At 42.2% G+C, this 26,430-nt stretch overlaps 1 protein-coding gene across 2 annotated transcripts; it reads left to right on the forward strand.

Annotated features, from left to right (window-relative positions):
- The first annotated feature begins 1,637 nt into the window (after positions 1–1,637).
- ppfibp1a (PPFIA binding protein 1a) lies at positions 1,638–25,853 on the forward strand. Of its 2 annotated transcripts, XM_034526774.1 has the most exons (26): positions 1,709–1,839; positions 9,920–9,989; positions 11,221–11,426; positions 13,004–13,084; positions 13,918–14,031; positions 14,156–14,266; positions 15,410–15,502; positions 16,709–16,826; positions 18,120–18,181; positions 18,274–18,340; positions 18,966–19,084; positions 19,227–19,300; positions 20,059–20,116; positions 20,324–20,468; positions 20,593–20,625; positions 21,226–21,361; positions 21,453–21,575; positions 21,930–22,080; positions 22,602–22,713; positions 22,798–22,886; positions 23,035–23,157; positions 23,289–23,414; positions 23,725–23,913; positions 24,345–24,503; positions 24,614–24,679; positions 24,841–25,853. In XM_034526774.1, the coding sequence occupies exons 2-26, from the start codon at positions 9,926–9,928 to the stop codon at positions 24,916–24,918; spliced, it is 2,697 nt and encodes an 898-aa protein (XP_034382665.1). In that variant the 5' UTR covers positions 1,709–1,839; positions 9,920–9,925; the 3' UTR covers positions 24,919–25,853. The 2 variants fall into 2 exon arrangements, with proteins under 2 accessions (XP_034382666.1, XP_034382665.1); XM_034526775.1 differs by lacking the exon at positions 20,593–20,625 and having other exon boundaries at positions 1,638–1,839.
- Positions 25,854–26,430: the final 577 nt, after the last annotated feature.

Here is a 26,430-nt window from a genome sequence, read left to right on the forward strand (position 1 = left end):
AAGATAAGATTTTAGTGGCACCCAGAGAAATGTGACGAACCATATGAAAAGGATAACACCGAGCAAGAAATATTTATAATAGGGAGATGAAATGCTTCAGTTTTGACAATTTATCTCAATTTAAACATTAACTTGTGTCTGTCATGTGTTGTCTAAAAAAATGCTCTTATTGTCAAATAGTTATTATTTTAATGGTGGAGCAAACACTGAAAAGCCTTTCACCGTGGAGGACACTTCGACATGCGAAACCAGAGCCACATTCGCCCCAAGATAAACTGATAATCTAAGTATCTAATATAATCTAAGAATGGCGAGCAAAGTGTCTAAAATAGAACCCCCAAATTATACTTTGTACAGTACTACTTATATCCCACCACTGATTTTAACATGTATTCATTTAGGGTATAAGCAGAAATTGATTAATTGTATTAAGTGTGTACCTACTTACTATTGGAGACAATTGGGAACTTGTTTAATTTAGTGCAATAATGAAGTGCCATTATCTCTTCTTTAACAATAGAAATTAAATCAAACTGTAAAATGCAAATGAGGAGATGTGGAGAAAATCACCCTAATTCAAAATGAAAAGCACTGAGGCAACTGAGATATGACTGCAGCTCATTGAGGTGATTTCAGGCTTTACAGCTAAGCTCTATGATCAAACTGTTCTTAAAATAAGTACATTGTTAATATTAACATGCGCGTACTTTGTTGTGTGTTAAACGCATGCCCGTGGTATGACACATATTGTTTCCGTTATGGACTTTCAAAATAATGCGGATTTGAGTCTTAAACCTTTACAAAGACGCAATACAAAATTGTGAGAAATATTCCGCACTTCAAAGAAAAATACCCACATTTTCCAAGCTAATTCTTTTTCTTTCAATGCGTTTAAAATAAATAAGTATGGGAAAAACAAACAAATAAAAAGCTTTAAAATTACATAAATTACAGTGGAAACACCTTCATGATTTTGAACCACACTGACTGTCTGCATAAACTAAGTGTTGTGATAACCTTGTCAGGTCTTTATTAGAAGGTATCAGAAATACTGTTACTGAACAGCAAGGGTAAAAGCAAGTGTACTAAAACAGCAGGGACACAATGATGCTGCAGACAATATTGCCAATGACAAATAAAAAAATAAAAAAATATCTTGACAGTTAGGCTGTAAATATTAAATTTCAACACACAGTGTGTATGTTGTACAGCATCGTACCCCAGGACAAACTTCTGATTTCAGGCTGGATTAATAATACAGTTGACTTGACTCATATAGGTTTGTGTTTTTCAACCTTTAAATCAGCTTGTGACCCCCTAACGATCATCACAGTGGGGCCTTAGTATGGAAATGTGAGAATGAACATGATTTTTCCTCCTTAGATCGTTTTACCTACTGTTTTTTTTTTTTTTACCTGTAGGCCTGATACAAACTATAAATATTCAGTATTTACCCCCCCCCCCCCCCCCCCCCCAAAAAAAAAGCACACGGTTGAGGATAACAAGAAAGAAAGAAAACAACGCTTTAAGTTTAAGGAGGTCAGGGTTACGAATATTTCCTCCTTTCCTAAATCTATCTTGGTGAAACACTATTGACGTAGTTTACGCTTTTATTTTGAAGGCCTCCTTCCCCGGTCGCGTGCCTTGCTGCCTGTTTAGCTTGACGCCGCTCGAAATGTCTATTTTAGTTTGGATCCCCACGGTCTGGATGAAAACTTCACTTCTCAGAGAAATGGGACGGCGAAACGCCAAAACCATGAAGCTTCTGTGAACAGTGTTTGGGAGTAAAGCCGCCGGAGACTCCAGGATATCTTCTCTTTCATTTATTGGTCGAAAACTGTAAGTTAAACCGACGTTTAAACAGTTAGTTTGGGGTTAAAATGCTTTTAACTGTCGTAAGTTACGCCGAGTTTAGTGCAGCTCTTTTTTCTTTTTTCCTTGTTCGTAATACTTCGGTTACTTTAACGTCATCTAATATATCATTTATTTCTGTGGGTAACGTTAACGTTGCTCACACTATTACTGGTATTTGTGTTGACTTAAAAGTGATTCCAGTGTAGTAGCTAGTTGCGGTCGATTGTTTAGCGTTATTTCTATTATCGATATAATTACATTTTCTTGCCATGGTATCAGAAGAAATACGCTTAAATCCTGCGGCGCTTTTATTGTTTTATTGTAGCTGCATCACTATTGTTTTCACATTAACACAAATAACAAAAAAATCACAAAAAAAATAAAAAAATATATATATATATAGCATGACAAAGAGCACCCACAGAGAAGAACAAAAAAAAGACAAAGTGTGAACAGAGAAAATAATAATTCCTCAGATTTGGTACATTTATAGTTTCTACAAGTCGAATTGTGCTAACTTTAAAAAAAAAAAATCTTTTTGATTTTTATTCAACCACATCTAATTCATACCTCACATGTCCATTTTTAATGTGCAATCCAAATCATGAATCACAACGGTGAACCTCCAGTTTGGCTCCCACCCACATGTACTGTATATATAAGGCAGCGGCAGCCAACACTTTAAAAGCTGCCTCTGGTCCAGTGTCAACGTCTTTCACCATCCAGCTCAGACTCCTGCAGCCTTTGTTTGGGTATACCTTTGTAGTATAACGTTGTTCAGGAAGAACCTCCCTCCTGAGGCGCTGCATGACCTGCTGGCAGCCCTCCTCTCTACGTCCGATGATGTCTTTGGCTTCTGGGCAGAGAACCTGAAAAAAAGCATAACAAAGGATTTGATTTCCTTCTCTGACAATAACCATATTTGTATGTCGCCACACTCTCATGGCTAACGCTTGGCTGCCCCAGAATATCCGCCGCCATATCTGATGCTCCACTGGACATGTTGGCATATTAAAAACCCACATTTCACATTGCTCGGTGATCGTTTAATAAGACACAAATCCTGGCACCAGTCATCTGGTTTTCTCAGGCAACAGGCATTTATTCATTGCTCTGTAAAGAGGAGGCAAAGTCCACTATTGGCCCTAGTTGGTATTATTGGTATTAGCAGTGAACCTGGCCTGCAGTAAGATCAGCGTGGCACAGGCCCAAACGTTTTCTAGTCCATAGATTGTCATTTTTCTTGAAGCCACATGTCTAGAAATGTGCATTCCTCGCATTCTTGGTACATTTCTCTTGCGTTGGTGTATTTTGAAAGAAGGGAGGTGTCACTTTAAAGTTGATATATATTACATTACATGTCATTTTAGCTGACACTTTTATCCAAAGAGACTTACAACCATGTTACATTCATACACTGTAGACACAGCTACAGGGAACAATTCAGGGTTAAGTGTCTTGCTCAAGGACACATCGACTAGGGCGGGGATTGAACCGCAAACCCCCTGTTTGAAAGACGGACCTGCTAACCACTGACCCACATTGAGATGTTTACATGCTTCATACATCAATTTAAAATCTCAAATTTAAGATGAACCATTTGTCCCACATTTAATATAATTAAAGGACCCAGTCTTATTTATATGAGCTGCAAGTAAAGTGGCTTTATTTTCAGCTTTTAGATTGGTTAGTGCAGGCAGTGCTGGTGATCGCTGGTGGCAAGAGGAAGACGTCTCGTGTGTGTGTGTGTGTGTGTGTGTGTGTGTGTGTGTGTGTGTGTGTGTGTGTGTGTGTGTGTGTGTGTGTGTGTGTGTGTGTGTGTGTGTGTGTGTGTGTGTGTGTGTGTGTGTGTGTGTGTGTGTGTGTGTGTGTGTGTGTGTGTGTGTGTGTGTGTGTGTGTGTGTGTGTGTGTGTGTGTGTGTGTGTGTGTGTGTGTGTGTGTGTGTGTGTGTGTGTGTGTGTGTGTGTGTGTGTGTGTGTGTGTGTGTGTGTGTGTGTGTGTGTGTGTGTGTGTGTGTGTGTGTGTGTGTGTGTGTGCGTGCGTGCGTGCGCGCGTGCGCGCGTGCGCGCGTGCGCGCGCGCCAGGAAACGCTTCCTAACAGGAGTGACGGTCTTCCTGAGTGTTGGCATGCCTCTGTGTTTATGGTTGTCTGCTGCAGGGCTACCTCATTTAGCTTTGCAGTAGTTTACGTCTCGTGTGATTCTCCTTTTACAGCAGCAGCTGCGACATTATGCCCTAAATAAGACTTGAAACTCAGGAAGGGCTGCTTCTCTGCTAAGTCCTTGATAACAAAAGCAGCGAAAGTCCATTTTTCTTGGCGCGCTGTGATTTCTCACTCAGTTCCTCTTGCCCCTGGCACTTTCCACGAGCATTTTCTTATTATTTGTTTCCACTCGTATGTGATTTCTGACGGTGATGTAGGCGAGTTGAGGGGCCACATGGGAGAAAAAAAAACTGCTATAACTTGAGATCAGCGTCGCGGTGCTATCATGTGAGTCTCTGAAAGACAAAGAGTTGTTTGTGCTGTGAAACGGCTGCTCGTTTCTGTCAAACATTGTGACCTCACAGCAGCCCAAACTTAAAGTCCACTGAACCATCTCTCAGGGGCAATGGTAAACAAAGGCATGGTGTTGGGCTGGTGGGCGCCTTTCACGTGGGATAGACTCCCTCAGGTCACGTTACCTCTTCAAGTACTACTTTAACTATTACTGTTGTACTGTACTGCAACTAATTATGGTTAGAGCGGAAATAATTAGTTGATTAATTGGTCGACAACTGTTTTGATAACTGTTTTTTTAATACAAATGAACAAACCTTGTCTTATATGATGGCACAATAATTATATTTGCGTTTTTTTGACACTGGAAAACCTGTCCTTGGGCTCTGGAAGCTTTTGATTTGGCATTTTAATAATACATAAAAATGAGAATAATCAGCAGCTCATGTTTATGAACATGAAGTTGCAGTTACTAGCAGTACTATCTGCAAATAGTATTACTCCTAACAATATTACTGACACCAGGGCTGTCCTCAACCAAAGCCATTCTTAGTTGACCAACACTCATTTTGTGTATACGTGCGCGATGTGTTCAGAAGTTTTCTTGGAAAAAAGCTTATAAACCAAACTAACCGACAAAATAAATCTTAGTTGACTTGAGACCAAACGACCAATGAGACGAATCCACTTGGAGAGGGCGGTCCTAACGGCTACCAAGCCTGACAGTCGATTTATTCATTCAGAAACAGTTCTTTAGGGTCAAAATGTCTTTGGCAAGTTTCTGGAAAACTGTACGATTGGTGTTGTTATTGTTCAGCTAAGGATAGTCGATGTCTTTGCAACTCGGATAGCAAAGCTTTCTATATTAAAACACAACTGCACCGGTGGCTTCTCGATGCAGTAATGAAATCTGACTTTGTTATATTCCTCTCGATAATAAGTTTGATATGGGTTTTAAGCCGCGACACGACCCCGGACAAGCGGCCGAAATGAGCTTCCTCCGTAGGGTGGCCGGGCTCCGCCTTGGAGATAGGGTAAGGAGCTCGGACATCAGGGGGGAGCTTGGAGTCGAGTCGCTGCTCCTTCGTGTCGAAAGGAGTCAGCTGAGGTGGTTCGGGCATCTAGTCAGGATGCCTCCTGAACGCCTCCCATTAGAGGTTTTCCGGGCACGTCCAACTGGTAGGAGGCCCCGGGGAAGACCGAGGACACGCTGGAGGGATTATATCTCCCGGCTGGCCTTGGAACGCCTCGGGATCCCCCAGAATGAGCTGGAAAGTGTTGCGGGTGAGAGGGAAGCCTGGGTCGGCCTGCTGAACCTGCTGCCACCGCGACCCGACCCCGGATAAGCAGCTGATAATGGATGGATGGATGGATGGGTTTTGAGTAAAGGATCAAATATTACTTTAATCAAATGCCAATGGAGGCCAATGGTTTAAGAGGACAATCTGCTGCTGATGTAAAAACAAAAGACACATTGGCATTGAATTCTCATCGTTTATCAGCCAAACTTCTTATCGTTTATCAGCCAAAATCAAGAAAATAATCGTCAGATTCATCGAAAATTAAAAATAATCGTCACTTGCCACTCTGGTTTGTTGAAATAACCGATTTATATGTGTTGAGACTTTTATTCACATTTAAAGAAAGATTACATTTGAAAGCAAGAGTTTGAGTCCTTACTGAAAATATGACAGCTAAACGTAGAATACTCGCAATTAGTTGAAGGCTAATTATTTAAACTTGTTTTGATTGACACTTGTGATTTAAAGCCTCAGACAGATTCCCAAACAATGCAACCTAATTGGACCTTTTATCCAACAAGTAACAAAGTGATCCACCATCCTGTGAGCAGTTAAACAACTAATGCTTCTTCCATTACTATTCTGAGCCAGTTCAATTGGGAAATGCACATCTTTACCACAGCTGGGAGGAAGCTATTGGAGTGTGTGAGGCACCAGCAGAGGCGTGTGTTTGTGTATTTATACGTACACATGTGTATGTGTGTGTATGTGTGTGTATGTGTGTCAGGGCCCGACCACTCAGCATAGGGTCAAGTAATTCCAGCCTATTTTCTTTGCAGATGCAATGCCCCTCCCCCTCCATACCGCCCTGTCTACATCTGGTCGATGTTAAAACCACCTTACAGCATAGTCGAGTTTTGTATTCCTATAAAAATAGACTTGGAAATGTTACTTTTAGATTGATCACATTTGATCCTTTTTTAAACATGTCGGTGTGAACGATCTGCAGAGAATAAGTGAATTGTGAGCAGCACGCCTCAATAAAAGTGCATTCAGAACATGCATCGAGTACAACATCATGGACAAAGAAGTACATTTAATGAAGCTGTCACTGGTCCTTTTATCCCAAGTTGTTGTTCATGTTTATTGCAGAACATTCTTGTCCGATAAGGTTGTCTAATGAGAAGTTATACCTTCCTGACAGGAAGAAGATATATATATATATATATATATATATATATATATATATATATATATATATATATATATACATATATATATATATATATATATATATATATATATATATATATATATATATATATAATGTGTTTCCCTAAAGCATATGTCTACAAGTGTTATTCTGTTTTTAATGTGTTCTCTTAATGTCAACAAATCTCACGAAAAGACCAAAACCATTATCCATTTATTTTTCAATACTTCCACAATCCCATTCATTTCCGAGTGAAGATGCATATCTTGAAAAACAGGTCACGATTTAATAGTTTAATTTATTTATTTCCTGGCCACGGTAGATAAAAGCAAACTTTACTCGAATGGGAGTACTTAATGCCTTTATTGGGGATTAGTTTCTGCGGTGGATTAATACACATGTTGTGCTTTGGTGTGCAATTAACAGCAGCAGGACGATGTAGTGTTGAGTCAAACTAAAATGGTTATGAAGCAACAGTGTGTTAACAGTTCTTGGACAACAATGAATGGAGCTCGATGGCACAGAGCGAACAGTTGCATCAGGCTTTGGCTACTCAACTTATACGCTCAATTCATAGTCATTTTTAGTCTCTTTATTTTTTAGGGTTACCACCACCAGCTTGAATCAAGTCATTGGGGTTATCTCTGAAGGATGCAGGGGGAGGTCAAGAGAGGTCAGCGGGGATGTCAGTACCAGGCGTTAGTGTTTGGTTTTTGGGATAACTAACCTGCTCAGGAATGTGTGTAGTGCTCACTCCTCCACAGTTGCCTTATCAATCATCATTACAGACAGTTCTGCACACGGCTCGGGAGATGGACCCTCATCCGTGGGCTTTTCTCTTGAGGTTTTGGTCAGAAGATTCTTCATGGATGACCTGCTCATCACTGATGCAAAAAAAGAAGTGGAAAATATCTCCCGCCTGGCATTTTAAAGGGCCTCGTTTTTATGAGAATGGACAAAGTTGTGTTCACGTAGCTAGTTTCACTGCCATTTTTCTGCCACACGACCAGCACCGGAGCAAATGTAATTCCTGGTTTATTCGGTCTCTGGCACAAATGAAACCTTAAATTCTAATTGGTGCATCGGCTGATCTTCGTTTTCCACTGAATTGAATTTCTCATAAAAACCCATGATGCTAGTTTTGATGTGTGTGTTTTTTTTTTATCACAAGACAGCAGAGACAGAAGGAGAATCCGCCTCAATCGCGGTGACACACTGGGATTAGTTTTTATTTTTCTAAATGTTTTTCATCCTACTTTTCCCTCCGCCCCTGGATGCACCATGACCAGAAGAGATAGCTTAGTAGAGCACAAGATAGCACACACTGGTGTTTCTCTCTTCATGCCATTTTGTTATTTTCATTTGTTAAGTCCTGTTTTTTTTTGTCCTTTCAGATGACTTCAAATGCTTCACACGCTCATATACGTCATGCGAATTTGGTTCATATTGAATCTTAATTTAACATTTATAGAATGGGATGAATACAAAGCAGCGTGTATGAAGAAATGTGCTTTCTTTTCTGTGGGGTAGTTGAAATCACTTAAGGCCCCTTGTTCTAACAGCTCGTAGTGAGGCCATTGGTTTAATTACACTCTTAATGCCCCCATGTGGTACCCTGCTGGGTGTGACACTGTGACCCCTATGAAGGCGTAATGAAGTCAACCCTGCAGCCCAATGAGACCTCTGAAGTAGAGCCACTGTCTTGTCATGTCATGTCATTTAGCTGACGCTTTTATCCAAAGCGACTTACAATCATGTTACATTCATACACTGTAGACACAGCTACAGGGAGCAATTCAGGGTTAAGTGTCTTGCTCAAAGACACATCGACTAGGGCAGGGGATTGAACCGCAAACCCCCGGATTGAAAGACGGGCATGCTAACCGCTGACCCACAGTCGCCCCGGTTTTAATGTTGATAGGTCTCGACGCACTGTACACCATCTTAAATACGATTTTAGTTTGAAGTGATGTGTGCAAGTTAAAGGATCATTTTGCTGTTATTTTTGTTTTTATTGTGTTCTCTTAATGTCAACAAATCTCACAAGAAGACCAAAAAACATTATCCATTTATCTCTAAATACTTCCACAAATCCCATTCATTTCCGAGTGAAGATGGACATTTTTAATAGTTTAATTTAAAGAAAGCGTAATGTAATTTCCTGGCCACGCTAGAAATAAGGAAAAGAGAATGATGTTTTGAATTCAGCGGTCAGGGGGACACCGTCCCACGTTGTTATGGATGCTTGGGATGCCGAGCATGCCGATGCTACAAGGCCTGAGACCCCTGGGAGAATAGTGCCACTATTCCAGATGGGAGCCCGCCTGACGGCCGGAAATACAGCTTGCTGGGTAATAAGTCCCAGCTTTGTTTTTTGTCTCTTTTTTTTTACAGACTGCAGGGCTAATTTGATGCAGCAGCCATTTGAAAAGGAAGAATTGGAGCTTGTCCCGTAACCGAATTAGTGATGACACTTGTTTTGTTTTTCAAACGTAAAAACTTGCAGGCAGGTTTTTAAGTTTTAAGTTGATGCTCGTACAGAACAAAAAACAATACTTTGAACTTTAAAACCAAAAGGGGACGAGGGCGTAAGCAAATGATTACATTAATTATTGATTAATCTGAGTGTTTTCTTGTCGAATCAGCAAACTGTCCCGTCTCTAAAATATCTGAAAACGCTGACGATCACAATCTCCTCAAACCCACGTTTGCGTCTTAAACTTTCTTGTTTTGTCCAATAAACAGACACAAGACTATTTAGTTTACAATTTAAAAAAAAAAAAAGAAAAGAAGACAATCCTCACTGTTGAGAATCTGGAAATTCATGATCATGATTACCGTCATTATTGGCAGTAATCACTGGAGTTTTGTCTGAAGAGGTTATCGACTGGTGGTTTGCAATCGTGAGCTGTTGCGGTCTTTGGTTTGCTCGCAATTGATGTAATTTAATTGATGAGATAATCTCATCACAAGGTCCTGTTTTAGTGGTTGTTATGGAGTTTTGATCCAATCACACAATCTTCTTTTAGCAGATGTATCTTCATTTATTTCGTCTTCATTCAATCAATTAAAATTCTTCTTCTTCTTCCTCTCTTTTTCCCCCCCAAAAAAAGCACAAGATGATGTCCGACGCCAGCGATATGTTGGCAGCAGCCTTGGAGCAAATGGATGGGATCATAGCAGGTAACCACTTTAAGCCCATAGCACTTTTTTTTTAAGTGGGCATGGCGTACTATGGTGTCCGGCCACATCTGGAAACCATTGAATTGCAAGCTGGGAATTCTACGTCCAGCGGCTGGTAACACAATGTGCCCTTCTCCTTCCACTACCTGCAGCTTAATGTAATTCCCCCTGAATATATACGTACACGTTTGGAATAATGCTGAATGTGTGCCGCTGGATCACCGGCCCCTTTCTGCTTTCACTGCATTCCTCCATTGTGAGAGACGACAGAAAGTTTCCATTGTCCCCGCAGTGACGGAAACTAATGATTATTCAGGCTCCGTGAGTTTGGAATATAAAATCCTGCTCGGAGAACTTTATGGCATCTCTGCAGATGAGCAGAGCAGGCCTCGCTTTCAGAGTCGCCACTTTTCCGCTGATGTGTGTAATTATAGCGCTGACCTTTCCAATGGGAAGCAAGGCGGCTGATCACATGACATCCCCCGCCCCCCACCCCTCCCCAGTCCCCACTGTTTCCTCAGAAACCACAGCCGTCATCGAGCCCCACTCCCTCGCTACTGTGGGGAAGCAGTGCTTTTTGTTGTTGTTGTTGTTGTTTATATACTTATTTAGCCCCTCTTCGTTTCCGCCGGACCTTTTCATTATGGCCGACATTTAAAACCGATGACAGATGGTGAGGCGCAGGCGGTGGGAACGTAATGCACTTGAGTTCAGGCAACGCGCCGCTGCACCATGAAGAATCTGGAAATGTGGTTTCCACAGATACGGGAGAAGATTTAATTGGTTATACTGTGTCACATGATGTTTGTTAAAAGCCCTAGCCTAGGTGTGTGTGTGTTGAATAAATAAATAAAAAAAACAGGAGTAGGAGTAACATGATTGCTCAATGTCTTCGGTGAAGAACAGAGTGTTCTCAGAGGGAGTTAAGTACAATCTTTTAATGAAAACACTTTTCTTGGTGAATAAACAGCAATAATTATCTAAACGACTGCAATGCTCTTGCCAAAGTCCACAAATAAGCAACTCAATTAATGTCTGTGTATCTGATCAATCGTCCGTCTATAAGTTATCTATCCATTAGTCTGTTTTGATAAAAACCTGACAATTTGATTACTTTGATTATTGATTGAAAAACATTAGAGTGATAGCAATTATAATAAAGAGCCGTTTCCGAACTTCCCTGAATTCTTATCGTTATCCCACATCTGACTCTTCCTCTCGGTCTCCGCAGGCTCCAAGGCCATGGACTACTCCAACGGGCTGTACGACTGCCAGTCGCCCACCTCCCCTTTCTTGGGTGGCCTCCGGGTGCTGCACCTGCTGGAGGACCTGCGGGGAGTCCTGGAGCTCATGGACATCGAGGAGAGGGACAACCTGCGATGCCAGATCCCCGATTCCACTGCAGACGGGCTGGCAGAGTGGCTGCAGGGGCGATTGGTAACAAGTCCATTTATGAAAGGCTGTTTTAACATGTGGTGTTTTGCCGCATGCGTTTGAAACAGAAGACACGGTGTTTGTGCATATCGGAGCTTTTCTCACTCTGGGGGCCGTTAACACTTTCGAGTGTCCTGTGTCCACTTGAGAGCCAGATGCGATTTTATTACGTACAAATCTTAGTTTGCAATAATAACAGCTCTGCTCACAAGCTAACAACCATCCATAAACTAACACAAACACATGAATGAATCATATTAAGGCCTCACAAGGCAAGGCAGATTTACAGCGCATTTCCTACGCAAGCACAATGATAACACAATGTTACTTAAACAAAAGAAGGACATTTCAAAAGGAACCTAGTTTGGACATAACCTTGGGCTTATTTATTGTAATGGCAATTAATTCAATCGGGCGGGTGGTCTAAATGATGTTTTGGCAAATACCTTTCTCTAGAATTCGTGATGCTTACATTCTTACTATATTCAAACTAAATATACTCGTCTCCCTTGTCGTTACAACGTTAGCACATCCTCTGGTTTCTATCCAACCCTTTAATATCTTCCACTGGCCGGAGGAATTCTGGTGTTGTTCACCCTTAAGGTTACAAATGGGATGACAACGGGTACTTTTATAAAGTTATTTTTATTTTTTATATCCTACATAAATATCACGTGATGTCATACTTCAGAGCTAATGTTGCCACTTTTGCACCTCTGTTCAACAGTTATTTTAAACCAAGTGGTGTTACACTTTTGTGTGAGCCAGTTTGTGCAGGTCGGCATTTTATATATATGTAGATTTTCAAATATAGCACATTTCTTCCGAACCGTCACATGCATATGACATAACTGGTCAAAAAGGATCTTGTTTAATATCTAATTAAGATATAAGTGCGTGCGTTTGAATGCATGAACGTGGTCGCAGATGCTGCTCTTGCAAAGTTTTTGAGCAGCTCCGTCATTTTTTTAAACCCCTTTTTTTGTTTGTTGCAGCGTCCGTGTGTATTAATGTCGGTGTGTGTGTTTGAGAGAGAGGACTCTTGATCGTGCTCCATTGCCGTGACTCTGTTTATTGTAAAAGTGCTATTATGACATTCTTTATGAATGATGTGAGTTTTCTATAGGGGTCCCGCTGCAAATAGTTTCCATCTTCCAAACTCTCGTCGGCTCTTGTTTTTCTTCCCTCGCGGCCCTCGGCTCTCCATGCGTGAGCTTGAAAGACGAGGCCCCGCTTTGCTTTTGATTAAATTTTCAAATCCTTTTGATGTGTGAACGCTATTGGCCCTCGCATGTTTCTATGAACTCTCATATCTGTTTTATTTTTTTTTCTTCACGTGAAAACCATGTGAGTTCATTGTCAAGGAGGTTATATAGTTATCCACTTAGGGGATAAGCACTCATTAGAAAATCCATGCGGCTCAAGGCTGGTGTGCATTTTCATTTGGACTCCGCAGCCAGAACCCTATTTCAAACCCCCCCCCCCTCTCAAAATAAAATAACGGCGGTGACCCATATTTAAGTCGTGCGACAAAATTTGTGCAGATGGCACAAATGGACACACATTGTTTCTCATTTCAGACCAACGGCCACGGCCCAGAAGCCGTCTACCAGGAGCGCCTGTCGCGGCTGGAGAGCGACAAAGAGTGTCTTGTTCTTCAGGTTAGTGAGCACAACTCTTTATTGGAGCTGCAGCGCAGCAGGATAATTGTGTATTTTCTTTTTTTCACGCCTCTTGAGAAATGACCACGTTCTCAGTGCCATTTGTTGGTTTGTCTGTTTTTCATTTCTAAGAGATTTGCTTGAAGGTTTTGTGGATGTGAGAAAATGATCCGTATTATCACCATGTGACCTTTTTTTTTTTTTTTTTATATAAAGCATGGGTTCCTGAGTTCAAAACAAATTGATAAAGGCTGCACATATTTTCTGATAGTTTGAATGTTTGGTGATCATTTAAAAAAACTTCAAGACCAAATTGGGTGCAGTCTAATTTGCAAGATGAATTAAAGGGTGACATTCTACCTAAAGATGGTGCTACAGCGATTTGATCAAAGTAAAGGTCGAGGCATTCCTCTATTAGTCTCTGTGTGTAGACATCCCATGAAAACAACAACCTGACCTGTCTGTGGCACTCGGCCCCACAGCCACTCCATCATACTGAAGATGAGCATCTCAAGACAGAGGTCACAACAAGTACATAGCTTCTTCTTTTTTTCAAAACAGATGGGAACTTTTGGTTTTTAGCAAACAAAGAAGCTCTGACACATTTATCAGGCTCTGGATACACAGATAATACTGCTTTAGTAGAAAAAACTGTTGATTTGGGCTTTTTAATAATAATACTTGAAACCGTGAAAACATTTTCAGTATATTTGGGTACAGATCTGATTTTTCGAGCAACAGAATCCTATATTTTCAAGGATTATGTTGCCTGAAGGACCGACAGTATGTGTGCTCACAGTACTGATTAATACCAACGTCTCTCCGTTGTCCAGGTAAGTGTCCTCACAGACCAGGTCGAGGTGCAAGGTGAAAAGATTCGGGACCTGGACACCTGCCTGGATCATCATCGGCAGAAACTGAATGCTACTGAGGAGTTGCTGCAACAGGTAAGGAAGAGCCTCTATAAAAGTTACCATCACGTTGACTGTCATCCCAGCCCATTTCAAAATGTTCACCTCTCCACTGAACATCTAAATGCAGCTTTTGCCAAGTGTGCGCCTTGCTCCACAGGAGCTGTCGAACCGGACGACGCTGGAGACCCAGAAGCTGGAGCTGATGACCGAGGTGTCCAGTCTGAGGCTGAAGCTGACGGCCGTGGAGAGAGATCACAGGGACAACGAGGTACGAACGAGTCCTTTAAAATGCCATGTGAGGCGGAGCAGAGGGAGCCTGAAGTTCTCCGCTGCACCTGCAGCTTGTTTCATGCGACGCGTGACTCTGAATCCTGGAAGCCCCCCCCCCCCCCCCCGCCCCGCCCAGTCCCTGTTTTAAAGTCTGGTCTGTCTCACTCGTGGTGCAGGGTGAACTTCTTTAAAGGGTTACAGAAGGGGCTTAAACACCCCCTTGTGCTCCAGCCAGCAGCTGTTTCCTGCCAGAGCCCACCCCCGCCCATACCTCTGCCCCTCCCCCCTCTCTCCCCTCTCTAAGGGGCTAAAAAGGTTGTGGGATTTATAGTTTCCACACACTCTGTCCACATATACTTGGGGAATATTATGTTTCCAGACAGTACGCGTCTGAGTTGAATGCAACTGCGTGTCTTTGTTTTTGTTTCCATCTCCCTCACTAAGCTTTAAATCAAGCGCTGAAGAACGCAGCATGTCAGTCCCATGTAGGTCTCGCTGACGTGTTCTGATATTTGTTTAACCGTCAACACCTGATTTATGCATTTTGTTAAAACCCCCCAAAGAAAACAGACATCACTCATATACTGTTTATGATAAACAGTCGTGTTTAGAGTCTCATTTTGTTAGCTTTCTTCAAAGAGGGTGTTTTTTGTGTGATGTTGGACGAAGCGTGAGTTTTGTTTCTGGGTCTCAACAGTACACTCCCTCTGATCTTGTATGAATACACTGTGTGCGTGGTGCGTTTGTTACATATGTCTACTTGTTGTTAAGATTGCATTAGCAAGTTGTTTACGTTTAAGGCGTTCGTCCTTATTTGTGTTGTCTGAGATTTTTAGAGACTAGGATATCTCATTAAATAAAAACAAGATGTAATAGTTGCGTGTTATCGGCCGTGGACGTCCTTCAATAATGAAGTGGGACATTCTATTCATTAATATACAAACATACGTTTGGAGTTTCCCCTCTTTAATATTTTTGTTTGGGCATTCTTGACTTAAATCTTCCAACTTGTCCGAAAATAACGTTTGGCTGGAATTTCTCCCGCTGACCTCTCTCCCCACACGGTCTCCATAAACCCTCCCCAGTACAGGTTTCTCTCCCAGTTTAACAGGGTAATGGGAGTTCTCTTTCTCCTCCCCAGGGCTTGTACCAGGAAGTAACGGACCTGCGGTTCAGGGTGACTGACATCGAGAACGAACGACTGCAGTGTGAGAAGAAACTCAAAGTTACCAAAGTGAGTGCGCTGAAGCTCCGGCTAGCGGACGCTTCATTCTTTGACATTTGGCTGTGACGGCAGATCAGAAGGATCTTTTGAAACGCTTCATTACAATGTTTAAAACCCTGTGACATCTATTCTCTGCTCCCTTTCCTTACCCCACCTTTTTTTCTTCTGTGATTTTAACATCTCTGTGCAACACGCTAACCTGTCAAGCGTCCGAAGCGGAACAGTGAGCGGTTCACTGGAGACGAGGTGAACGAGGTTTGATCCCCCCCAGCCTGTCCTCTTCTTCCTTTCTGGCCCTTAAGATCCTCTAAACCTGCTGCTTCCCAACTGCTGCACTCTGCTTTCCCGACTTTCTCCACACTCGCTGTAAGTGCTTTCACCTGCACCGGTTTCAGGATTTCTACCCTACCTTTTTTGTATCGCACTTTTAGACTGAAACAGCATATATACATAATCATACAGCTTACTCGGGTGACTAAAAGTACAAACAGTCATCATTTTCTTATTTCATGGCATATTTTTCCAGGCTACACATCTTGTGCAAGTGCGTCGTCTTAATTTCAATCAATTTTCAATCAGGTTGTTATTTGAATCCACTTTTGATGAGCGTTGTCGTGGTAGTTTTTAGATGCATGTCCAGTTTTTCAGTGTGTAGTGAATAGTCGCATTCACAAGTGTGTTAAATAGAAGCACAGAAACTAACAGATCTACTGACGGCCTCGTTCTCATTCATTGTGTGTTAAAGGGGCGCTACTGTTGTATGTGAGCAAATATAAAGTATCTTCTGTGGCGCCGAAGGTTCTTGGTAATTTATTGAAATGTATTAAGCTGACAAACACTCTTGTTCTACCTTCTCAAACCTAAAGATGTGCTGCATTTGTCTGTTTTATATGTCAAAACAAACCTTTGGACTCACTGAACATGCAATGTGCATTTATTTATTTTACTTTGACATTTTATTAACTAAAGAATGGATTTGACAATCCAAGAATAGTCATTAGGGATGATGATATATTGTATTATGAGTGTTGGTCATGGCCTTCCCCTTTCCCTGTTATCTTAAAACATCCATCCGCTAAAAGCTTGTAAATGGGGGGTAAAAAAGAGACGATTCAAAAGCTATTCTGATTGTATCCAAAGTTTTTATTCACACACACACACGCAAGTGAGGAGAATCCCAGAATGATGACTTTCCATCTCCTCTCGTTTTTGTAGGAGGAGCTGCAGCTTCTGCAGAGGCAGCTGGAGGAGCGAGAGGAGGACCTGAGGAGGCTGAAGGACGAGAGCAGGCTGAGGGGGGAGAGCCACAGCAGCTCCGAGGGAGGAGAGAGAGGTGGGGGCTGTTTGGATTAATGTCCGGGAGCTTCACGGAGTCTAATATTACAAAAAGGGTTTGCAGGGATTAGACAAATAGACATTTCACATTCCAACAACACCAGATCCCCCTCCAGCATTCTCGCTGAACAAATAACGGCTGCTTTGCTTCCATCTGGATTTCCTCATTCATTATTTTGTTCACTATCTTGCATTTCACGGACAGTCTGAACTACAATGAAGCGATTTGAGGCCCTCTTGGTTTTTACTCCTTATCTGCCTGTCTGTAGGCTCCATACCGAGCATATCTGACCGGTTTACTCCTTCCTCCCACCGCTGGCCTTATCTAATCCACTGTGGTGGGAGAGGAATGCCATGAGTTAAATGAAGGGGAGTCTCTTCCACATGTCTGCTGTAAACGTGTGTTCGACAGGGTAATCTCATGGGCTTTGTTTAGTCTTCCAGCTCACTGTACAGACACTGGTTGTGTGTTCACTAACGAGATCAAATCTGCAAAGCTCCGCCCCCGACTGGGTCAGACGTCTGCTGTTAAGAGAAAAAAAGACAACTTGACTACAAAACCAATTAGGATTTTTTTAAATCACTTCGACATAGCATGTTCTGCCAGGAAGTTTTGTGAGACACTCATTAGCAACTGAACTTAAACCAAAGTGTGTCAAGCCACCATGACTCAAATACTGAAAGAGAACATTGAGTAAACCCATATTGTAAAGAATATGAAAGAAAATGCACATGTATATCTTCGGTTTTTTCCGTCTCTCTCAGAGGCCATCCTTACTATAAGAACACTAAATTCACGCCGGCTATAATCGTGATCTTAATCTTAATTTTTTCTTTCTCAAAATTATGATTTAGAGTCATACAGAATATTTAAGTATATTTCTCATAAATGTATTAGTTTTTATCCACACTTTAATCTCGGAGACTAATCTTTTTTTCTTGGAATATTATTCCCCTCCCGAGTCTCCCCCAACTCTACTCATCTACCTCAATGTAGTGACAAGTCCTACTGTGGTACTCACACACTTCACGGTTCACACAAGGTTTTCCCTGCAGATAAACATGGTTTGGGTTAGATTAACAAGTGCTTGTTTAATTGTGCCGAGTTTCTGGTAAAACATGCAGAAAGTCTGTGTTTTTGATCATTTGTGCTTATAGTTGAAACAAGAGTTTGTTGCAGCAACAAGCAAACAAGAGCGCCAGTGGGTTCATTATTTCTGCTGTCGGATGGCTGGTTTCAGAGCCAGGGGGAAAAGTATAAAGTGTGTTATTGTGTGTTCATTTCCCCCAGATACCGAAGTGATGAAGATGAAGATGGTGTTGGAGTCACTGGCGTCGACCAACGACGTGAAGGTGCAGTGAGATGTGCCGCTGTGGTCCTCAGCAGCAGCTTTGATTTGTTGAAAGCAGTCGTAACTGGAACATCGTGCGTGGTTTATTTACAGGAACATCGGATAAAGGAGCTGGAGGAGTCGCTCACTAAGTGCCAGAAAGTGCCGGAGCAGGTCAAAGGTCAGTCGGTTCAATGTTACTCGTTATTTATCGACCTCCGTATTTTCATTCCTGTGACTTCATCAATGTCAAGTCAACATTTTTGGGGGGGGGGATTTGTTGTATTTTGCAATTGCTTAGGGGCCTAAAAATCTCTCTTAGTTTGCTGATGCATCACGCAGTTATAACATTATCATCACTGCATTTAAATAACCGTAACAGTTTATTATCAATTATTAAATGCTGCCAGACAGCAACTAATTCTCATCAAAACAAAGTCTGCAGCTCTCATTTTCTCACGATTTGACAAATAGCAGCTGGAAAACTAAAAGTGCAATGAATGCAAAAGGCAGTCTATGAGATTATGTAGAGCATCATTTTATTCATATTAAGGTGTATTATTATAAACAAATAATGAAGTCTAGTAACTGACTTCGCTGCGTCTGTTTATAAGCTGAAACAATGAGAGTATTTTACATCAAATGTTTTATATTCAGAAAAAGAAGAAGAAAGAACCTCCGTTCCTGTAACTTTAAATATACATTTGGTTTATAGCGTGACGGTTTATGGCAGCCTGAAACGGTGGATAAGCTTAAAAAAAGTAAACGGAACATCCCTGATGAGTGTCCCGACTGTCCTCCCTCAGAGAAGTTCAATGAAGACGACTACGACGACATCCCAGACGATCCCTCGCTTTCCGTGTCCATGGACGTGGACCAGGTCACAGCGGCGTTGGAAGGGGAGGCAGGAAGAAGCTCTGGCGAGGTAAACACAGGATGAAACCCAGACTGGAGACTTCCTTTTAAAGAAGCTTCTGTTTTGGGTTTGTATTTGTTCGGCCTGTGCAAACGTACTGCTGTTGGGGAGAAACATGTTCAGTTCACCGTGTTTTCCTCTGTCGTGTCAGTCCATTCCATGTATAGCAGTGCTTTCTGAAATGAACGACCTGGACAGAGAACAACAGTTACAGGCGTCCGGAAGGTAAAACGGATCTTAATTATTGTTCCTACGTGTTATTAAACCCTCTTTTTCTCTGCTTTATTTGAAACTAGATGCACTGAAATGAATGAATGAACGAAATATGAATGAATCCTAGCAGACGCTTTGAATCCCTCTACAGTTTGCTCACTACAGTGCGTCTTGATCAGTTTGATCAGATTTAGTCAGAATACGGTGTGTGGGTGGAAGGATTTGCCTGATATTTAAAGTTAATATAAATAAGAGTTACTCAAATATCGCTCGTGCCTTACATGCTGGCTGATTAGGCCTCTGTGCAGGTTGAAGGTGGGCGTGGCTATGTGAAGTCACCTGACTCTGTGTCGCAATAGGAAAAGCAATGGTGACATCAATCCCAGCCTAGTATCCTCAACAATCTGCACATTGCGTACTATTTCTTTTTACTTTAAGTACATACTGCACATGCCCTTAAAAGGCACCTACTGTTGCATGTAGTATGCATACAATTGGGACATACTGCTTCGTTGTGCCTTGAACTTTGACCCTCTTGCTGATATATCTGACGTATAACACTGCCGTCATCATGCGTCATAGTTTGTCGAAATAATGGGGTCACTTGTTCTCGCATGTAACTTTTTCAGTACATTTCTATGTGAACTTTTAATTACGTGATATGTCTGCAAAGTAACAGTATTTCCACAGTAGTTGACGATGAGGATATTTCCGGACTCTTTAAGCTTTAAACACTCAAATACTTGTTGTTGTTGTTGTTGTTGTTTTAGTTTGTCAGACGTCCCACAGCCGGGCGGCTCAGGCACTGCGAGCAGCAGCAGCGATCAGGTGAGAGCAGATCACCTCTGATGAGAACATGTTGATGACAGAGACCTGCGACTCACTGTATGAGATTGTCCTGCGCTGACACCGAGTGGTTAAATAGTGCAACTACATTTTATTTCTCTTGTACTTCTTGAAAATAAAGACGAAATGGTTCATCGTTGGCCATATCCTAAATTCTCTACACTCCTGTATTTTCCTTCTTTTTAATAGGCCAAAAATAAAGCAGGACCCAGTTCCTCATCTCCTTCCAGAGCAAGTGACGGGAGTTTCGGGACCAAGAAGGCCCGTTCCTCTTTCGGCCGTGGCTTCTTCAAACTGCGTGGAGGCAAGCAGACAGCCAGCTCTCCGAACCTGGGTGATTGTGAGCTCCTCCTAGCTGGGCTGTCCTAGAAAACGCATCACATTTTGTCCATATTTTTGAGATGCGTCGTTATGTCTTGTGACTGATCCTCGTGTTTCTCTCTCTGTAAATTGTGAAGATCGCACCCGGAGTGCCAGTGCACCTGCGTTAGGTACAGTAGAGCAGAGTGGCCTTGTTGGCCTGCAGTATGGCACCTCTGGATTATACAGCTGGATGTGAATAAAGACAGTACTGACGGTGCGGTGTGACCATTTCACGCTCTGAAGTCTGATGATTACATAACGTCCACTTCTTTAAATCGGTGGTTCCCAACCTTTCTGACTCGTGACCATCTTGTCACAGTTGCAACAAAAAATGCTTTTCTATTTAATTTGACTCATATTTAAATGCTTTAAGCACTATTTAACTCGTTATTTCTAGAGTTCCTTGCTCTGGTTTGAGGTATTTCTCTAAATCATCCAGCTGTCCCTTATCCGTGACTTTAAACCATCTGCAATGAAGACGTTCTGTCCGTACTTTCCAGTTTAGTGAAGCGTTTCTCATTCGCTGTAAATGAGAGAATCTGTGAGTTGTGTCGTAGTCCTTTACAACTCTTTTGCATGGGTGGCAGCGGTTGGAATACTTAAATTCCTTATTCTGTAGTTTTAACATCGGGTCGTAGTGGCGCCTCTAGTTGTTATGCTTTAAACTCTAATCTGATCCAGCTGTGTTGAGGTTTGTCACGGTAACGTGGGCGTAATCCCTTCTACAGCTGAGACGGAGCGTAAAGGCACAGATCACCTGGACTTGGCCGGCGTCCCCCCGCGGAAACCTCACGACGGAGCCCTTCTGCCGTCCTCGCCGGAAACCAAAAAGAAGTCCAAAGGCTTCAGGAAGTTCTTTGGCAGGTAACATTCAGGGCTGCGTCGGCTGTACTTCAGAGTAACATGAGACGGGGGGGGATTTCTTTGCTCATTTTAGAATGTGATTCTCCCGCAGACTAAAGAGGAGCCACTCCAGCTCCTTCAACCTCAACGATGACGCGGAGATGGAGTTCAGGAGGGGAGGAGTCAGAGCCACAGCCGGCCCTCGACTCGGCTGGTCACGTGAATCTAAACACAAGTAGGCGTCACCGCGGTGCTCAACTGGCGACGTGTGTGTGTGTGTGTGTGTGTGTGTGTGTGTGTGTGTGTGTGTGTGTGTGTGTGTGTGTGTGTGTGTGTGTGTGTGTGTGTGTGTGTGTGTGTGTGTGTGTGTGTGTGTGTGTGTGTGTGTGTGTGTGTGTGTGTGTGTGTGTGTGTGTGTGTGTGTGTGTGTGTGTGTGTGTGTGTGTGTGTGTGTGTGTGTGTGTGTGTGTGTGTGTGTGTGTGTGTGTGTGTGTGTGTGTGTGTGTGTGTGTGTGTCGCCGAAAAGGCCACGATTGCTTTGTCGAGGTTGCGCCAGTTGATTCATTGTGATCAATGTTCCCTCCGCCAGTGTGGTCGACGTTCCCTTCTCGCACTGGAGTAAAGACGAAGTGTGTGCGTGGCTGCATCAGCTGGGCCTCGGCTTGTACATCCCTCAGGGTCAGAGCTGGATCAAATCGGGCCAGACGCTCCTGAGGGCGTCGCAACATGATCTGGAGAAGGTAGGAATGATTTGCTTCAGGGTGCTTTTGTGACAGCGAGATGTCGTTTTATTTATCCCCAAACTCAGCGTTACAATTATTGTTACACTGTGATCAATGTGAGTACAAAGATGTTATTGAAGACACACAGATTGTAGTTTTTTACCATTGAAATCACATTATTTTTAGCTTTCCAAGCCCAAGTTTTGACGTCCAAAACTTACTGTTAACATCCTCTGACATTTAGGCAACACTATATTAGTTTTGTTAATCGATTTCTGTCATTTTTTGAGACAAAATGATCTGATTCCAGGTTTCTTAAGTGTGTGTTTTTATGTGACGGTAATCTGAATATCTTTTGAGTCGTGGGCAAAACGAGGTATTTGAGAAGGTCATCTTGACTTTTTTCACACATTTTCTGACATTTTAAAGATCAAACAACAAATTGATTAATCATGAAAATAATCGACAGTGACAATAATCCTTTAGTTGCGGCCCTACTCTGCATGACGTTGTGGTTTCCCTCTTGTTCACCTGATCAGGAGCTGTGCATGAAGCACCCTCTCCACAGGAAGAAGCTGCAGCTGGCTCTGCAGGCTCTCGGGTCCGAGGAGGACGACCTGAAGGGCAGACTGGACCACAACTGGGTGACCCGTGAGTACGACGTCACCTTTCTAAATAAAAACATCTGTATTTCCCCCCTCGGCTTTGTAATTCATGACTAAATGTTTGCTTCAGGGTGGCTGGATGACATCGGCCTGCCGCAGTACAAAAGCTACTTTGACGAGGCCCGTGTGGATGGATGCATGCTGCACTACATGACGGTGGTGAGTGGAAACCTTCGTGCAGCTTTTAAAAACTCCTTTTAAACATTCATGTGACACGCAGTTCCTAATAATTCTTTAATATTCTGGCTGAACTTTCCCTCTGACTACATTTCTTTTGTGGTTGTTTGATCCCGTGGCGGTTTCCCAGGAGGACTTGCTGTCTCTGAAGGTGGGCAGTGTTCTCCATCACCTCGGCATCAAGAGGGCCATTCAGGTCCTCCGCCTCAACTGCTACGAACCCAACTGCCTCAGGCGACGACCCTCCGACGAGGTATCACACAGGAAGTCACAACCCATAATACCCTTTCCTTCCTTTTTAGGTTCTAAAGCCTCTTTGTCAGTCTCTGCTCCCGAAAGCTTTTTGGCTTTTCTTTCATTTAAAAGTCTCTTGTCGTTGTCCAGAACAACATGACCCCAGCAGAGATCTCCCAGTGGACCAACCACCGAGTGATGGAGTGGCTGCGCTCTGTGGATTTGGCCGAATACGCTCCCAATCTGAGGGGCAGCGGCGTTCACGGAGGTCTGATGGTGAGAGCATCCGGATTAGATGCAAGATCCTCTTGAAATAATTGTAAAAATATGAAAACAATGAATGAAATGCTGTTTTTATTATTGACGTACATATTATAGTACTGTAACCTGGTAACTTTTTTTTTTTTTGTGGTCGTCTTGTGTGCACCTTTTTTATTTTTGTATTTTTTGCAAAGTATGCTGCAGGCAGCCTCGCTTTATTTTTTTTAAGACGACAACACACACATATTGGCAGGCGCCGCTCTGCGCCAGACGGCGTTCTCCTCTCTGACCCGCTCACCGTGATGTTTTCTCCAATGTCTTGAAGGTGTTGGAGCCCCGCTTCAACGTAGAAGCACTCGCCCTCCTGCTCAACATTCCTCCCAACAAAACCCTGCTGAGACGCCACCTGGCGACGCACTTCCACCTGCTCATCGGCTCCGAGGCGCAGCGGCTCAAACAGGACTGTCTGGAGAACCCGGACTACATCGTCCTCACCGCCACCGCCAAGGTCAAGGTAACTGCCCGTCCACTCAGGGATCAGCTGGCACGAGTACAACTGGTTTTTCTTTTGTCCATTTTCCACACTGAACTAATTGTGTGTCACTCAAATTATAATGACGTTGTTCTTTTACTGATGAGCGTCCACATCAGGAGCGGCTTGATTTAAATTAAATCCTTTTTTCGGTGGTTTTAAACACCTGAACAAAAAAACTAGACCGGTAAATGCAACAAATCTTAAACACTTTATGCCATAAAAAAACCTTCTTTTCCTTAAAAATATTGTTAATTAAATATGTTATATTTATATATAAAAATATTATTAATTAAATATATTAAATAAATATATTAAATAAATCTGCCAAATATATTAATCTAATTAATATTGTTAAAAAAAATATCAGAAAGTAATTCAAGGACTAACCCCCCCCCCCATCCCCCGCGCAGCCGAGACGCCTGTCATTCGGGGGTTTCGGCACTTTGAGGAAGAAACGTCACGACGACGCCGACGAGTACGTCTGCCCCATGAACGTGGAAATGCCCAAGAGCAGCAGCTTCCAGGCGGGCGTCCGGATCTACGAGGAACACCTCGACCACCTGGAGCAGGTACGGAGGCGTTTCCTCACGGAGCATCACCGATCGGAGACGCTTTCAACGCGTTTCCTTTGTTTCGTTCCTGCAGCTCGACCCTCTTTGTGTTTTTCTCTCTTCGGCAGATGGAAGACTCCGAAGGGACCGTGAGACAGATCGGAGCATTTTCTGAGGAAATCAACAATCTAACGGTGACTCACTGACCTTCTCCCGCATGACCGGAACATGACACCTGACATTTATGGGGTAGAAGAATGACCAACAATGAGTACGTTTACCAACCCGAGTTACGAAAGAGTCGAGTTCACCTTTTTTGAGTTTCCTTCGTTCTCTCCGGTTCTCTTTATTTCAGAGCATGCTGAAGGAAGATGAGTCTATTCTGGAGATTTCCGTCGACGCGGCAGAAAGCGACCACAACTCTGGGGTTTGATCGAGGCTTCGCTTTGTGAAGAACGGAACAAACAACAGTCCAAATCTGTGTGTTTTACAGCCATAGCTTTCATGACCATATAAATATAGAATATATATTTATTAAAGCTGTCCAAAATGTAATGCATGAACTGAAAATGCAAGGTGTTATTGCATTAATGTACCTTTTTATTATTGAAACATTTGTATTTTGTTTTCAGTAATCGGCGAGGTATTTCATACTTATGTTTTGAGTGCAGTAAGTTTTCATGCACTCGGCTACAGTCAGATTCCTTTTTGAATGTGGTACGTAAAGCTGCTTTAAGATCATTTCAATAAAATTACAACCATCCTCACATTTATTTCTAGTGGCATCTAGCCACATATAGTTTGGGTTTTTTGTGACGCTCACAGCACTGAAAATGTACTTTAATTGTTTAATAGCAGCTTATCCTCCACAAAGTGTCCTTACACTTTTCAGATCTGTGAGTTATGAACGGTTTCTATTGGCACTATTCTTTTATCGGTGCGTCACGCAGGAACCCAGAACATTGTTACGGTTTTCAATGCTGTGAGCACTTCACGTTATTCCGTTCACCTTCGTGTTGGGGTCAAGGCATACATCTCAAAACCAGAATGAATTGGCTCGATACCGCTAGAGGATGTGAGAAATGCTAATATCTTTAGTTTCCATACCACTCGTAACTGCTTTAGGAAGCTACAACCCTTGATTGAGTGATTAGCTTAGTATAAAAGACCTGAGGCCTGGCTCTAAAGCTCCGCTATTAATACTTCATAATCCAAACACCCCACAAATTGACCAAATGAGACGCATCCTTAGTCAATAAACTCCTGGCTTTAGCGCTATACTAATGAGTATTATTGATCCTCTTGGCGTTTCTCCAAAAAGGTCAAACTCTTACTTTTAAAGAAACAGCGTGACTGAAAAAACATGAAAACCAGTCTTTTTTAAATTTTTGGTAATAAAAGTTTTTTAAAAAGCATTTGTCCTAGTCTTCATTTTTAGTAGAATCCACTACACCAGTTATGGAGATTTAAAAAAGGCATAAAAGAAATTCAGGAGCAATTTTTTAATTTTCATATTGTGTCACTCAAATTATGACGTTTTATATCTTTAGCGGCTTGATTTAAATTAAATCCTTTTTTCGGTGGTTTTAAACACCTGAACAAAAAAACTAGACCGGTAAATGCAACAAATCTTAACACTTTGCCATAAAAAAAAACCCTACTTTTCCTTAAAAATATTGTTAATTAAATATATTATTAATTAAATAAATCTGCCAAATATACCAGTTATGAGGGAGATTTAAAAAAAAAAAAAAAAGGCATAAAAGAAATTCAGGAGCAATTTTTTAATTTTCATATTGCATATCCAAAACACAAGTAGCTGCTGTTGCCAGACTTGCAGCAAAGACTTCATGTCAGTAAACGCATCACAATCACCGAGAACATCTTGTAGCAAAATATTGACGTGACGATAGAGGGGGCGGGTTTCACCAACACATTCGCAACA

Source organism: Cyclopterus lumpus, chromosome 23, assembly GCF_009769545.1.
Source record: "Cyclopterus lumpus isolate fCycLum1 chromosome 23, fCycLum1.pri, whole genome shotgun sequence".
NCBI classification, from domain to species: Eukaryota; Metazoa; Chordata; class Actinopteri; order Perciformes; family Cyclopteridae; genus Cyclopterus; species Cyclopterus lumpus.